We start from the raw sequence: 16,055 nt of genomic DNA on the forward strand, positions 1-16,055 counted from the left end.
CCCAGCAAGAGAAACCCCATTCCAGCAAGCTGGGCTAAGCAGAGATGTGATCCAGGACTGTCTTTATCACAGCTGGGGAGAGGGGGAGAAGAGGACATTTTGGAGGGGGGTTCAGTCATGGGGCTTGAACTCAGGGCCTGGGCACCATCCACAGTCCCTCAGAGTCCCTGAGCATTTTGGCTCTAGGCTAGCACTGGACCACTTTTAGCCACAGCACCACTTTTAGATGGCTAATTGGAGATGAGTGTCTCACACTTTCCAGCCCAAGCTGGTGTTGAACCACGATCCTCAAATCTCAGCCTCCTGAGCAGATAGGATCACAGGTGTGAGCCACTGGGGCCCAGGGAGGAAAGCACTTTAAAGACACACGTGAAAAGAAGTTTACTCAGTTGATAGGCAGAGTGGACGGGGGGGGGGGGCATCCAAGTGGAGGAAGGGCATCCATTCATGCACCCATATTTATTGAGCACCTCATGTGTGCCAGGCAATACTAATCCTCAGCATCCAGAGGGAAACAAAGCTACCAGCCCTCCAGGAGCTCTGAGTGTAAAGCTTAGGGAGGGAAAGGTGTTTGGCCTGTCAGCGTTGGAGGAAGGGGGAAATGGTGTGACCACAGGACAGAGGTGTGGGGAAGGTGGCCAGAGGTAGGCTGGGTATCTCCACACAGTTGCTTAGTCTAGACTTTCTTGGTCTGGGACTCTGGGAGGCATCTTGGCTGTCTTGGGTTGAAGGGATAGATGTTTATGGTTACTTTGGATTGCTTTCCTTAAAGCAAAAGCCCCACATGGTGGCACACTCCTGAACCTCAGCTTGGGAGATCAAGACTGGAGGAGGATTATGGTAAGAGGTCAGCCTGAGCAAAAACAATCTTGACAGGCTGGGGTGTGGCTCAAGTGGTAGAGTGCTTGACTAGCACCCACAAGGCCCAGAACTCAAAATGCCTAAACAAAACAAAACCGGGTGTGGTGACGCTTTCCTGTGGTCCCAGTTAGGAGGAGGATTGTGGTCTGAGAGTAGCTGAGGCAAGTGTGAGGCCTTATCTGAAAATATAAAAGTGAAGGGCTGGGGCTGGGGCTCCAGCGGGAGAGCTGGCTTTGTATGCCCAAGGCCCTGGGTTTAGATCCTAGTGCAAGGGGAGGGGGAGAGATTTATTTTCCTTAGACTTCTACCAGGTTCCTACCTTCATCACCAGATTACCTCACAAGTAAAATCAAGTCCCAACGTTTGCACTGTACAAATGGAAGCTTGAAGTGGAGAACCATTGTGGACAACCCCCGGCATGAAATTCTGGACTGTACTCAACACCATATCCTATCTGCCTATCTGTCCACCTTGGTGGGCACACAGCTGGCAGCTTCTACTTCCCTAAGTTTTAGGGAAGACAGAGTTGCTGCCCCCAAATGGACCAGAGTAGGTGGCAAGGACCTCATTTCTTTACTCTCAGCGGGACAACTCAGTCATGTTCAATCGCAGCAGTACCATCTCTTGTCCACCCACAGAGGTCACAGAGGTCACCTCTCACTCACACATGCTGCTGTTTCTGTTTGGTTTTGGCTTTTCAAGATAGGCTCTCAAGCTTGAGATCTTCCTGAGTGCTAGGAATAGAGGCGTATGCTCAGCATTCTTCATTGGGTTTTGACCTTTTGTTCCTTTTCTTTGGCCCTCTGCTATGCTTCCTGGGATTGACTCCCAAGTATCCTACTGCTGGTCCCTTAATCCTTGTCTCAGGGGAAATCAGCAGGGGCTGTGGCAGGGACCATAGTAGACCCTAAACTTCGGATCTCACATCCCCATTCAACAACTCCTCTCCAGCCTAGAGTTTCTCAGCCTCAGCACTGTTAACATTTTGGACTAGAACAATTGCTACTGAGGGGTGACCTGTGGATTTATGGATATCGTTTGAGTGTGCCTACCCAAAGTTCACGTGCTGTAAGCTTGCTTCCCAGTGTGACAATATTGAATGTTAATTAGATCGTGGAGACCCCATGGCGGCTCTAATGTGGTCTCCTACAGTGAGTCTTGGCAAAAGCGGGTTGCTACAAAGTGAAGCCATCCCACATACTTAGCTTCTACTGCAGGCAGGTGCTCCCGTTTCCATTTTGGGGCCATGTTAAGACACAGAGAGGGATGCCAGCCAGCAGCATATCTGTTTGGATCCTGTAGCCACCAGAATCCTGAGCCAAACAAACTGTCTTTATTTAGAAAGTCCCTAGCCTCTGGTATTGTTACAGTAACACAAAACAGATCAAGCCAGGTGTTGGGCTGCTGAGGCTCACACCTATAATCTTAGCTACTCAGGAGGTTCGAAGCCAGCCTGGGCAGACAAGACACTTATCTCAGTTAACCAGTAAAAAGCCAGAACTGGAGCATGGCTCCAGCTTGGAGTGAAAAAGCCAAGTGAGAGTGTGAGGCCCTAGGCTCCACCCTCAGTACCAACACACACACACACACACACACACACACACTGCTTAACAGTAGCACCCTCTAGGGAACAATAAACATTCTGGTGTGCCAACAATCCCCTGGGCAAATGATTCAGAAGCCCCTGTTCCACATCAGATTATGTGCCTTGCCACATCCAGGGAAAGAAGTCCAAGTCCCAAGCTTCCTTTCCTTCCCTAATATTGTTTAGACCACATGAAAGAAACCCCACAAATCTTTTATTACAGGTGAGGGAAGTAACAGGTCTGAGATGAATGAAGGTAGACTCGGGGGGCTCAGGAGCCTGCCCTATTGCTGTGGGGCCCACAGAGTCAGGCATCCTGAGTAAATAGCGCAGCTTATTGCCAGGCCGTGGTGCCCCCCTCCCCCACATGCCCTCTGGTCTCTTGTACTTGGCCAGGCCCATTTCTATGGGGCCCAGCACCTAGTGGCTGTGAAGTCCAGATGCTGGTGGCTGGTGATGGCTCAGGATCATCTTGGCGATTAGGGCTGAGCAGTGGTTGAACTGCCAGCCCCTTGAAGCAGCACCTTCAAGTCCCAGCCCTATCAACCCACTCTACTCAGCCCCTCCCTCATTGCCCCCAGGCCAGAGGGCTCCTCAGCTGACCAAGAGAAAGAAGGGGGAATCCACCAATTCAGACCACTTCTTCCCATCCTACTCAATCAGGGAGTTTCCCCAACTTGGGTGAGTTCTGTTCGACTTCCTGTACTGGTCCCAAGAAGGCTGCATGCCTCGAGAGCATCCTGGCCATCCAGGACACGGGCACTGGTCCACACAAGGGCAACAATCAGACAGGAGGTCATGACCCTTGGTCTAATTATCCCCCAGAACCACCACCCTCAGATTCTGGCCCTGCCCATTCGCAAGCCCACTTCCTGAGAACAGCTTGGCATCGCGACTCCAGTCCAGAGCTCACAGAAAGCTAGAATTCAGTAAAGGAACACCAGACCAATAACTAGTCCCAGAGGACTGCTGCTGGGCTGGCACAGCCCCTGACCAGGAAGTGGATGATGGAGGGTCAGCCCTATGGCTGTGTGAGAAACATAGTCTAGGTCTGTGAGGGGCTGGGTCCAGCTGCAGAAGTTCTCAGATCCAGCCCCCAGGCTGCCTGGCGCTGGGGATAATGAGAAAGAGGCAAAGAGCTACCATTGGCCCCAACATGGAAGGGCCAGTGTCTTTGGCAGGGCATGGACCGTGCCAGGAAGGTTACAAACACACGAGGGACAGGAGTGAGACCCAAGGGGATGGATGCCTCGACTCCCGTGTCAGTCATGTGGGCTCTTGTCCCAGCTCTGGATGTTGGGGTCCAGCAGGGATCATGCAGGGGTCAGCAAGGAGTTAGTCTTGAAAAAGCTGCAGGGAACTTGGCGTGCGAACGCCAGTCTTAGAGCCGTCTCCTTCGGTGAAGCCAGCCTAGAGGGAGAAGAATGAAGCTGACATTTTTTTTGGCGGGGGTGGCCAGTCCTGGGGCTTGAACTCAGGGTCTGGACACTGTCCCTGAGTTTCTTTTGCTCAGGGCTAACGCTCTATCACTTGAGTCATAGCTCCACTTCTGGACTTTTCTGTGCATGTGGTGCTGAGGAATGGAACCCAGGGCTTCCTGCAGGCTAGACAAGCACTCTACCACTAAGCCACAGTCCCAGCCCCGAAGCTGACATTTCCTAAGCCGTACCAGGTATGGAGTTCACTTTCACTTTGTCCTGTGATGAGTAGATTAAATTATTCCCATTTTGCAGATTAGGAAAGTGAGGCTTACAGACGTGAAGCCACTTGCCCGAGGTTCCCTCAGTCTATACTCGACGCCCAGGGATGGATCTTCATTTCCAGGGCAACAGGGCAACCAGGGTGTGGATACACAGTTGTGTCCCTGGGTTTGCCATGATGGGAATAAAATGCAGGACCTTGTACATGCTAGGCAAGTGCTCTACCATGGAGCCACATCCCCAGCGAGACTCAGCTCTTGCTCCTGTCATTTCTTCCCAGTACAGACAACCAATAGCACACCTGAGGAATTCCAGGGTACCAGGAACAGAGGATTCTGCCTCCTCCCAGCTCCCATCTAACCCACTCGCAGGCGTGACTGCCTACGCGTCATTACTGGAGACAGTAATATGACATATGTAATTCTTAGGCACGAAGAAGCTGGACACAGGAGGAGGGGGCTTGCAAGCCTTGGCACATCCCTCTGTGCCTAGGATCTGGAGGTCCCTGTGGATTGCAGGAGCCTCCTGCACAGGCCCAGGCCTGGCACAGAGCCATCCTAATCCAGGTGTACAGCAGCAGGTGGTTCCTTCTCTCAGCGGCTGGCTGGGCAGACACAGCTTTGCCCATCTTCCCCTGGGGCACAGATTGGGCCTTGTGACTTCATGATCACTAAAGGCCTTGCTCTCTCTGCTTGACACAGCCTTGGGCCAGAGCAGGAAACGGCAGGGGCAATCAGGCAGGAACTGGCCCAATGGTGGATATCTGGGCCCCAATCTTGGGGAGAGGCTTCCCACTCCCTACCCACTCTATACTTGTTCTTGACCAACGCTGCCTCTCAGACACCTGCCACTGCCCCTCTAGTCATAGTCCTGGAGCTCCTACCGGAATATTCTTTCTGGGCAGAGGTTGCTGGGCAGAGGGACAGTCTTCCAAGGTCCAGGCTCCCCGCCGATAGGAACGGGTGCTCTCGGAACTGGAAGGCAGGAAAAGGCCAACATCATCCTGGTGCCTGGAGCCCCTAAGAGTAGGAAGAAAAGATTCAAGCAAAAAGGTGAAGCTTTGTGGGGTTCACAAAGCCCCTAGACTGGGTCTATCACAGGTCCCAGAGACTTGCAACCAACCCCTAGCCCTAAGTCCAGTTCTCCCCAAAGACAGGGTTTGTAAAGAAGGTGGGGGGAGGGGGCTGGATCCTGGGTTGGAGTTTGGGGACAGACTGCAGGCCTCTTGAGAGCCTCTAGATCCAGCCACACAGGTGTGGCTAACTGCAACTAGGGGGAAGGCTCCACCAGGCTCTCCTGACCAGACCCAGGAGGAGGCGAGTGGAGGGAGAGAGGTCCCAGAGCTGGAACATAGCTCAGTCTTGAGGCAGGCACGATTTGGATGTTCAGAGAGGTCAGGTTGCACAGCAAGACCCTCACAAACCTGAACCTGCTGGGGAGAGGCACCTCAGCAGGGGTGGTCCCAGATGCCAGCACAGGCTGGGAGGTGCCTGGTGATTCATGGAGGCCTTCCTCCACCCCAGGCAGAGCTTGGCTGGGTCCTCCAGGTTCCATAGAGCTTGTGAGGCTGGAAGAGGAGGAGGCTGGACTGTCTCGACTCTCAGTGACCTCAGGGGGCTCTGAGCTCAGGCTGGGGATGTCAGAGCGATCTGAAACCAGAAGATAAAACCGGTTTGCTTCATTTCCCGTAAGACTGTGAACACTTTGCTGGTGGCTCACGCCTGCCATCCTAGCTACTGAGGAGGCTGAGATCTAAGGATCAAGGTTCAAAGCCAGCCCAGGCAGGAAAGTCCATGAGACTCTTATCTCCAATTAACCACCAGAAAGCTGGAAGTGGAGCTGTGGCTCAAGTGGCAGAGGACAAGCCTTGAGTACAAAAGCTAAGGGGGACAGCACCCAAACCCAGAGTTCAAGCCCAAGGAGTGGCACACGTACACATAGAAGTCTTTGGCCTTCTCTCACCCCTCCCTTCCCCCTGTCATCACATCAGCCCATCCACACTGGCTCATTTCTTCTGTATCTATGCTTGTCTTCTCTCCTCCATCTGTCCTTTCCTGCCCATTCCTTGGCTTACTTCAGGTAACACCTCCCCTAGAAGCCCTCCTGAAACACCCACCCCACTCCCAACAGGACCTGCCTCTTCTGTCCCAGGCCTCCCAGACCATGCCTGCTCTGTCCACTCAACAGTTATTGAGGACAGCTGAGCTCTGCGCCTTGTGCTGGAGAGACAGCAGCCTCGGCCAGGCTGATCCTGCTCTTCTGGGATTGCAATTCTATAGCCCATGCAGCCTTGCTGACAATCAATGGCCTCTCTGTGTTTGTCTCCTCACTAGGCTGTGTCATGGGACCCAGGACCCAGGACTCTATGGATGCTTCACGAATTCTGGCTCTCCTGTCTAAGTGAAGCACGGCAGAATTTGGAGTAAGACACAGCGGGGTTTGAATCCCATGGCTGGGGCTTATTCGTTGTGGCAGCTTAGGCACGTTACTTAGCATCTCTGTGCCTTTACCCACAGGGGAGAATGCCCGCTTTCCCTGAGGGGAGACTGTGAGGATGGGATGGACTCACTGCATGCCCCTGAGCTTAGCTCTCCGCATGGCAGGCCCTCAATGAACATCTTGGTGAGCATCGTTTCTGGACAGCCAACTCTACCTCCACTGGCATGTCCCGTGTGCCCTGGGACCATGGTCCGAGAAGAGCTTTTGATGGGCAAGGGCGGGGGGCTGTGGTTGCTCTGGCTCTGAGAGGTAGCTGGTTCCAGGCTGGTGATGGTCTCATAGGTCTTGTTGCTGATGTCCAGCTTCCCCCTAGCCCTGCAGGCAGGGGCTGGGGGCTTCAGAGGGCAGCGCTGTGGGGGCAAAAAATAGCCTCATTTCCCCAGATCAGCCTACCCAGCCCCACACCACACCCGACCTGGCTCTTTCCTCTGCCATCTGCAGAGGCAGGAGGCTGGGCCCACCTTCTCCTCCTCATCCTCCTCGCTGTCAGAGCCAGGTTCTGTGGAAAGTCCCCACGGGTAGTCCACGTGCAGAGGGAAGACCAGGGTCCCCTCCTGTGCCTGCTCCAGCTGCCCAAAACAAACACTTGGCAGTTGACAGGGTCAGGGGTGCATCAGGGAGGGAGAAGGGGCAGCGGGCAGCCTCCCTGCACTTACCAGCTCCTCACACTCTTTGTGCTGCTTCTTCCTGGCTATGTCCAGAGCTGTCTCTCCTGCCTCGTTCACTGTGAAGGAGCAAGTTCAGGGGTCATGGCCAGGGTCAAGGAGACACTGGAGCTTAGAGATGAAGATGAACTCTGAATCAGAATGCCTAGGTTTGAATCCTGTCCCTCACCTCTTGCCTGTGTGACCTTGGGCAAGTTTCATAACTTTTCTGGGCCTCCACTGTCTCATGTATAAAACGAACATGATACTTGGGAACTACCTGGCCAGGTTGTCTTGAAGATAAATTAAGTGATGAATGAGATCACCTGATACCTGTTACATAGTAATGTAGTAACTGGCAACTATGCTAGTCACTATGATCAGACTGCACTAACGTTTTCTTCACTTGGCACCCTCAGAGAAGTTATTTTATTTACCCTTGTAGTAGGCCTACTCAGGCCAGTGGCATTCTCCAGCTTTATAGATGAGGATACTGAGGTTTCACAAATGAATCACAAGAGTCCCCTAGGTTGCAGAGGTCAGGAGCTGACCAGGATTAGAACCCAGGTCTGCCCGTGAAGAACACACCTACTTCTGGTGTTCTCTGAGCCACAAGGCCGTCAGAATGGGGGTCGTACCTGTGCCCACTGGAGCTCTTCCTTTCAGCAGTAGCTTGAGGCAGTCGGGCTGGCTGTGGAGGGCGGCATAGTGCAGGGCAGTGCTCCCGTCTGTGGCCTTGGCATCCAGGTGGCCACTGGAGTGAGTGGGTGGGTTCAGGGAACAGAGGAAGAACAGACAGGAGGGGCGGGGGAGGGGGGCTAGGGGGGAGGGGCGGGAGGAGAGGGCTGGGGCTAGGCGGCAGGCAGGCTCTCACCCATTCTGGATGATGAAGTCCACGATAGGCAGGGAGGCCTGGCTGGCGACTCTGACAGCCAAGTGCAGGGCAAGCTCGGGTGCCTGAATAGAACACCCACATCTGAGTTTCCCTTTGCTACCTGTCCTCAACTCAATGCTGTCTTCTTAAAACTTTCCTACCCAATGCCTCTGGATCCAAAGGCCCCAGAGCCTTGGGGAGAAGGGACAGAACCTTGTGTTGTGAAAGTGGGCGAAGGGTGACCATTCCCTCAGTTTCCCTCAATGCTTCCTCCTCTGCCCTGGGGAAAGGTGTCCTCAAACTGGTTCTAGCCTCGTCCCCTGCCCCCTGATGAGGCCTCTTAGGCCCACTGGATAACCCATAGCCACAGGGTTCCACACACACAGCCTGCTGCTTCTTTTTTGACACTGGGGATTAAGCCCAGGGTCTCACTCATGCTAAGCACACTGTGTTCTACCACAGTTACTCCCAGCCTCCCAGACATCTAATTTTTAATCCTAATCAGTTGGCAACTCCTGATTTGATCTTTCCAAATCCCTGACATCCTTTCTCCCTGCTCACATGGTGTTTATCACTGGAACAGCCAACACAGTGGCCTTCCCACCCTTCCCCATTTCTGAAACCGTTATCAACCCATTCTACAGATGAGAAAATGGGACTCAGAGAAGTTATGTAACTACCCTGGATCATAGACAGAAAAAGACACAGCCAGGCTTCTGGCCCAGTCTGCTTAGCTAAAGTTGTTCTCTTTCCTATTTTCCCCTCTAGCAGGTGAGACCTGGCCCCATTGCCGAGGTGGGGCACAGAGGAGTGACAGCAGCCCTGGAGGAGGTCTGGGGAGTCTGTGCATGGAGGTGAGTTGTAAGTGGCCCCAGCAGGGGGGTTCTTACCTGGCCATCAGGCCCTGGCAATGGCTGTGCGAAGTCCTGCCCATTGGCAAAGGCCTCCAGCACCGCCAGGAGGTCCCTGTTGCAGATCGCTGTCCAGAGTCTCTGGGGTTCAGGGGTGGACCGGCGGGCAAACCTGTGTTCCACATACTTGGCCACAATGTAGTCCCTGCGGGCACTCCTACCAAGAGAACCACAGCTCCTCAGAAGAAGGGACGTTTCCCTGAGTGACCCCTGACCATCCCCCAGGAGGCACAGTATCCAAGTCCTGGAGACCCTACATCTGAGAGTCCTACTCCCTAGACTTCTAATCTCAGGGTCCTCTGTGACCACGAGGCAGGGAGGCCACATTTCCTTACATGTCACTCTCGGCTGAGGGCTTAGGTCCACCGTGGGAAGGCAGCTGGGCCTCCATGACCTCATTGAAGCGCATGTTTCCTATGTTCAAAGCCAGCTGGGGTGGTGGGAAAGTGTTTGTTTTGTAAAACAAGGTGTTAGGACAGTGTTCCTGGAAAGCCCCGGCCTCCCCAGATGCCCAGCCTATCTGGGCCCAGCCCCACAGCCTCTCACCACACCCTGGTGTCCAGCTCAGCTGACCCCCACCCCACCCTCTCTCTCCAGCTCCGCTCAGTTCAGTCAGGCCAGCCACCAAAGGCCCCGCCCCCGGGCCAGGCCCCACCCCGCTCCACCTAGCCCCGCCCTCACCAGCAACTCCGTGGGGCACAGCAGGTCCAAGGAGAGAGACTGCATGCGCGAGAAGCGCACGCCCAGCTCGCGGTGGACTCCTGAGCAGTGGATGCAGGTGAGCACGCCCAGGTTGGTGCTGAGCCAGGTGGGTTCTGGGGAGAAGCACAGCTCGAGCCTGGGGTTGCTGGTCCCCCCTTCCCACGCCCCTTCCTCTTGGCCCCGCCCACCACAGACCTGGAGCCTGACAGTCGCAGCACCGGCCATTCCCAGGCCTGCTCTTCACCTCCGCGATGAGCAGCTTTGTGAGGTCCTGGGGTTCCCCATCCAGCCCGGTGCCCCCATGGGACCCCAGGCCAACGCTGGGCTCCTCCAGGAAGGCGTTGCTCAAAGCCTCGTCTTTGCTGTTCTGCAGCACAGACACCCACCTGCAATGGAGCAGACGGGTGGTGACGGGAGGCTGGGCGTGGCCCAGGCTCCCAGCCCCATGCACAGCACCAAAGGGGCACTCACGCCTCACACTCGTGCTCATCCTCTGCTTGGAAGTGGTACGTCCGGTTGTCTGTCGGGAGAGAAGGGGGGGGGGATCAGGCCTACAAGCCCTGTGGGGGTCCCCTGGCCTAGGGAGCCCCCACCCAAATAGCTGGGTCCGGGTGTAGTCTTTGTCACCAAAAGGTCAGGCCCTCCCAAACCAGAGTGGTGACAGTGGCTAGAAAAAAGGGTGGTTGCTTCTTACCGCTCTCCTTTCACCCAGCCTGTGCCAGCTTCCAGCCATTGTGCTCAGATTGCTAAACACAGTGCTCTCCTGCCCCAAGGCCCTGGCTCCCTTCAGCCAGGGAATAAGGTTCAAACTTTGAAGACTAGGCCTTGCCCCCTCTTCCACATGAACCCTCTGTTCTAGCTACACCGGCCAGATGCACCTGCTTCCATGCCTTTAGTGGAAGGTACCAAATGCTGCCTTCTCCAGGTACTTCAAGGCTTAATTCCAGTGCTCTCCAAGCAGCCCTTCCTGCTCCCCCACAGCAGCAGGCCTTCAGGAGTCTATCTATGGGCATCTCTCTCTCTTCTGGACACCTCCTTATCTCCCATCCCTGCATCCGTCCTGCATACCCCTCCCTGGGAACAAGACCACAAAGGGCCTTCTTAATCTGCACCTACCTCCCCCCAAATCCTGCCACCAAGTGTTCCACAAGATAACTAACAGGATGAAGTGATTCAGAGCCTATAATATGCATGCATGTAAACCTCCCAATGAAACCCTTTCATATATAACTAATTTATACTTAAAAATAAAAAGTTTCGGGGCTGGGGATATGGCCTAGTGGCAAGAGTGCTTGCCTCGTATACATGAGGCCCTGGGTTCAATTCCCCAGCACCACATATACAGAAAATGGCCAGAAGTGGCGCTGTGGCTCAAGTGGCAGAGTGCTAGCCTTGAGCAAGAAGAAGCCAGGGACAGTGCTCAGGTCCTGAGTCCAAGCCGCAGGACTGACCAAAAAATAAATAAATAAAAAATAAAATGTTTCGGGGCTGGGGATATGGCCCTAGTGGCAAGAGCACTTGCCTCGTATACATGAGGCCCTGGGTTCGATTCCCCAGCACCACATATATAGAAAACGGCCACAAGTGGCGCTGTGGCTCAAGTGGCAGAGTGCTAGCCTTGAGCAAGAAGAAGCCAGGGACAGTGCTCAGGTCCTGAGTCCAAGCCGCAGGACTGACCAAAAAATAAATAAATAAAAAATAAAATGTTTCGGGGCTGGGGATATGGCCCTAGTGGCAAGAGCACTTGCCTCGTATACATGAGGCCCTGGGTTCGATTCCCCAGCACCACATATATAGAAAACGGCCACAAGTGGCGCTGTGGCTCAAGTGGTAGAGTGCTAGCCTTGAGCAAAAAGAAGCCAGGGACAGTGCTCAGGCCCCGAGTCGAAGGCCCAGGACTGGCAAAAAATAAAAAATAAAAATAATAATAATAATAAAAATAAAAAGTTTCTGTTGAGCCAGGTGCCAGTGGCTCAAGCTTGTAATCCTAGCTACTCAGGAGGCTGAGATCTAAAGACAGAACCAAAGCCAGCCAAGGCAGGCTTTGAATAAAGTCTGTGAGACTTTTATCTTCAATTAACCAGCAAAAAAAGCTGGAACTGGAGCTTTGGCTCAAGTGGCATAGCACCAGTGAGTTCAAGCCCTATGACTGGCAAAAGAAAAAAAAGTTTCAGTTGAAAAGTTGCAAGGAAGTAGGATTGCACGTGCTCACACTTGTAATTTTAGCTATGCAGGAGATTGAGATCGGAGGATCCTGATTCAAACCCAGCCCAGGCAGACAATGAAACCCCTATCTCCAATTAACTAGAAAAAGGTGAGCTGGAGGCATGGCTCAAGTGTTACAGCATGATCCATAAGCAAAAAAGTCATGGAAGAGTGCAAAGACTTGAATTCAAGCCTCATACCTTCCCCCCCTCTGCAGACACACAGTTTCAAAAGCAGATTACCCAAAGCCACTTAGGCTTTCTAGGACATGGCCAGTGGGTGCGTTATAACAATGTCACGAGAGGCAAAGCCAGAGAAAGAGTCCAGAGTCCTAGGCCTACTGGGTAGAACTGGACACGGAGGCCTGGCTGAAGCCTGATGGGAGTGGACAGGGATCTTACAGAGGCCCTGTAAAGAGTGGGGACAGGGCAGGGGGCACTCACGGGTCACCAGGTCAAAGCACTTTTTTTCCTCAGCGTTTGGCCTCACTTGGCATGTCAACAGGGTCAACTTCACTGGGGGCCGGTTGATCTGTAGGAAGTTGGGGGTGAAAGATGGATAGGTTACCTTCCAGTCCCTGAACTCTTTTTTTGCCAGTTCTGGGACTTGAACTCAGGGTCTGGGCACGGTCACTGAGCTTCTTTTGCTCAAGGCTAATGCTCTACCACTCGAGCCACTGTGCCACTTCCGGCTTTTTCTGAGTATGTGGTACTGAGGAATCGAACCCAGGGCTTCATGCATGCTAGGCAAGCGCTCTACCGCTAAGCCACATTTCCAGCCCAGTCCCCCAATCTGTTAAATCTCATTGTAGTTTACATCTTCCCTCCCCAGTACCTCAAGGGTATTGTGAATTCACCAAGGCTGATGGGCCCTCAGGTCACTTCTTCCCTCCCACAAGGCATCCCCAGCATCTGGGTCAGGTCTAGGGGCCCATCTTATAGGCAGGGCATGACACTTGTCTGCTCAGAACTCCAGGGGAGGTCTCACCGTGCTGTGTGACATGGTTAGGCAGCCATACTTGACTCCACACTTCCTTTTCTGCCAGACTCTCCGGATCCTAAGGCCCACAGAGACAGAGGGATGGTGGCTCACCCCTGGTCTCCATATGTCAAAGAACAGTGTTCCAGACCCACCTCTGTGGCTTCTAACTATATCTCTACACCTCTTCCCTCCCCAGACTCCTACATCCATCATTCTCTGGGCTCCCTTCTGATGAAGCCCATAGTCCTGCATTCAGGAGTCTTCCAGTACACTCTCTGGAAATCCTTACTGTAGAGGACAATATGACTTTGGGTCCTCTCCAGAGAGATCCTAGCCTGAGGGAGGAGACACTGTTCTTGACCTTAGGGAGCTTCCACTCAGAGGAGGAGCAGGCTGTGAACCACAAGAGAAGAATTGTGGCTAAGTAATGTAAATATGGAGATCAACAAATCCATGATCTTAGTATTTAATAAGCACTAGGAAGCTACTTAGTACTTCTCCTATGAGAGTTAAATTATTTCTTCAGCTGTTCTTCTCTGATAAAACCTAATTACAAAGTATAAATATGAACCCAGTCCACCAGAGCCTTGGCATTTCTCGCTTGTGTTTTGTGTGTGTGTGTGTGTGTGTGTCTATGTATGCATATGCGTGCATGCCTACACATGCCATGCTAGTACCAGCGCTTAAACTCAAGGTCTGCGTGCTGTTCCTTAAGCTTTTTCACTCAAAGCCCGCACTCTACCCCTTGAACCTACTTCTGGCTTCTTTGATGGTTAATTGGAGAGAAGTATCTCACAAACTTTTCTGCCTGGGCTAGCTTTGAACCATGACCCTCAGATCTCAGCCTCTTGAATAGATAGGATTACAGGCACCAGCTACTGGTGCCTGGCTCTGGCTCTGGCTCTCTCTCTCTCTCTCTCTCTCTCTCTCTCTCTCTCTCTCTCTCTCTCTCTCTCTCTCGTTCTCTTGCAGTCCTGGGGCTTGAACTCAGAGCCTGGGCACTGTTCCTGAGCTTCTCTTGGTCAAGGCTAGCACTCTACCACTTGAGCCACTTCCGGCTTTTTCTGTTTATGTGGTACTAAGGAATGAAACCCTAGGCTTCATGCATGCTAGGCAAGCACTCTACCGCTCAGCCACATTCCCAGCCCTCTGGCTCCCTTTCTTAACACCAGGGAGCAGGAAACAGTCAGCATTTTATTTCCAGGCATATTCAGTATACTGTAGAGGGTAAGAGGACTCAGTAAGTCTTAGCAGCTGTTATTCTTCAAGTTAATAAGATAGTCCTTTGACAATTTTGCCTTCAGATTGGAGGGGCCTGGAACCCTCAAGGTCAGATTACCTCAAAGCGATGAGTCTGCCATGAGGCTTCCCCACCTCTATCATCTCCTGGCTGTGTTTGTTTGATTTTTTGGGGGGATGGGGATTAGTTGTGGGGTTTGAACTCAGGGCCTGGTCCCTGAGCTCTTTTGCTCAAGGCTACCACTTTGATGGGCTGGGGATATGGCCTAGTGGCAAGAGAGCTTGCCTCGTATACATGAGGCCCTGGGTTCAATTCCCCAGCACCACATATACAGAAAACGGCCAGAAGTGGCGCTGTGGCTCAAGTGGCAGAGTGCTAGCCTTGAGCAAAAGGAAGCCAGGGACAGTGCTCAGGCCCTGAGTCCAAGTCCCAGGACTGGCCAAAAAAAAAAAAAGAAAAAGAAAAAAGAAAAGAAAAAAAAAAGGCTACCACTTTGAGCCACAACACAACCTCCAGTTTTCTGGTGATTATTTGGCAATAAGAGTCTCATGGAGTTTCCTGCCTGGGCTGGCTTTGAACTACGATCCTCAGGTCTCAGCCTCCTGTGCCCAGCCTAGCTGTGTGTTTTGAGCAGTTGCCTGAGCTCTCTGAGTCACTTACCCATCACTTTTCTTGTACAGGAAGCCCACCTTCTCTGTTCCAAACTGCTTGTTGCCTTGGTGCTGGTGGATGCTGTAGCCCCCTGAGTTCTTCCTGCTTGGATGTTCCTGACCTCAGATAAGCAAGGGAGACCTCAGGAGGGAAGAGCCAGTGCTGCCCAGTCTCCTTAAGGGGCTTGTGGGGCCTCCTTGCCTCCTCCCCTCCCTCCTTCTGTGCTGGAGAGAGCCTTCCTGCCACTTGGGCTGACCCGGGGCCTGACCTCTCTGCTCTCCAGCTGCAGTGTCCTTCGGAGGGAGTCCCGGAGTTGGGTCAGTTTGTGTAGCTCTTCTTCCTGGGTCTGTCGCAGCTATGGAACACAGGATGGGACCCCATGGCCAGTCGAAGTGCTGAGGTAGAGCCCAGACCCAGTGCAGGAGGGCAGCACCTTACACCACTGAGAGCCAGCTCTTCCCCACTCACAGAGAGCAGGAGCTTGGACCCCCCCCCCCCCCCCCCGCCACACACACACCAGGGTAAGGCCCAGCTTACTGTATGGACTGAGGCTGCCAGCTTCTCGATGAATGGGGACAGGCTCTGAGCTGCCTTCCAGCCATCTTGGAAAAAACTACCAGAAGCCAAAAAGGGTTCAGAGATGGATAAACTACAGATAAGCCAGAGGTGTGAGAGACCCACACAGTACCCAGGGGTGTGGAGCCTGCTGCTCACAGCGGGCATGCAGAGGCCAGGCTCTCTGGGTTCAGAGCCCACCTACTAGCTGTTGATCTGGGTGGGCGCACTGGCCTCCATTTCTCTCGTCTGTACAATGGGGATGACTGCACCTGACCATGGGAGTGCTGCAGGGCAGAGTGAGGTTAGGTGTGTAAGGTCAGTAGTGGCTGACCCATGGTGGTCATATGACACCAAGGAGCTGGGAGTGTGGCCAGTGGCTTGCAGACATCTGGAGAGCTTGCGGGTTGAGGTTAGGGGTGGGAAAGGGGAAATACCTACTTGTGCTGAGCGTGGAAGAACTTGATGAGGCTCTGAAGAAAGTCGGGACCTTGCTTCATTTGACTCTCCCCAGCTTTGAGCAGGTACTGGGGGCGGGGGGCAAGACATGGGCTGTGAGCCCAAGTGAGAGACTAGGGACAGGGGCCATGATCCCTGCCCCAAGCTAATCTTTTTTTTTTTTTTTTTTTTGGTGGGTCATGAGGCTT

The 16,055-nt window shown here is 53.3% G+C and overlaps 1 protein-coding gene across 6 annotated transcripts in view; it reads right to left on the reverse strand.

The window, feature by feature from the left end:
- Positions 1-2,638: 2,638 nt before the first annotated feature.
- The window catches only part of Asap3 (ArfGAP with SH3 domain, ankyrin repeat and PH domain 3), a 54,119-nt gene continuing 40,702 nt past the window's right edge, over positions 2,639-16,055 (reverse strand). Inside the window, exons 7-25 of one of the 6 annotated variants that reach the window (XM_048350487.1) lie at positions 15,850-15,935; positions 15,391-15,466; positions 15,122-15,208; positions 14,863-14,969; positions 12,969-13,038; positions 12,425-12,512; positions 10,248-10,296; positions 9,972-10,162; positions 9,756-9,889; positions 9,410-9,504; positions 9,054-9,231; positions 8,167-8,246; positions 7,928-8,073; positions 7,302-7,369; positions 7,107-7,214; positions 6,716-6,995; positions 5,570-5,795; positions 5,030-5,165; positions 2,639-3,856 (exon numbers count right to left, since the gene is read on the reverse strand). In XM_048350487.1, coding sequence (XP_048206444.1) covers positions 3,782-3,856; positions 5,030-5,165; positions 5,570-5,795; positions 6,716-6,995; positions 7,107-7,214; positions 7,302-7,369; positions 7,928-8,073; positions 8,167-8,246; positions 9,054-9,231; positions 9,410-9,504; positions 9,756-9,889; positions 9,972-10,162; positions 10,248-10,296; positions 12,425-12,512; positions 12,969-13,038; positions 14,863-14,969; positions 15,122-15,208; positions 15,391-15,466; positions 15,850-15,935 — 2,280 coding nt within the window. In that variant the 3' untranslated portion in view covers positions 2,639-3,781. Of the gene's footprint in view, positions 3,857-5,029; positions 5,166-5,569; positions 5,796-6,715; positions 6,996-7,106; positions 7,215-7,301; positions 7,370-7,927; positions 8,074-8,163; positions 8,247-9,053; positions 9,232-9,409; positions 9,505-9,755; positions 9,890-9,971; positions 10,163-10,247; positions 10,297-12,424; positions 12,513-12,968; positions 13,039-14,862; positions 14,970-15,109; positions 15,209-15,390; positions 15,467-15,849; positions 15,936-16,055 lie in introns of all 6 variants that reach the window. The other 5 variants (XM_048350491.1, XM_048350489.1, XM_048350486.1 and 2 more) reach the window with 5 other exon arrangements.

The sequence above is a fragment of the Perognathus longimembris genome, chromosome 7 (assembly GCF_023159225.1).
Source record: "Perognathus longimembris pacificus isolate PPM17 chromosome 7, ASM2315922v1, whole genome shotgun sequence".
In the NCBI taxonomy this organism is placed as follows: domain Eukaryota; kingdom Metazoa; phylum Chordata; class Mammalia; order Rodentia; family Heteromyidae; genus Perognathus; species Perognathus longimembris.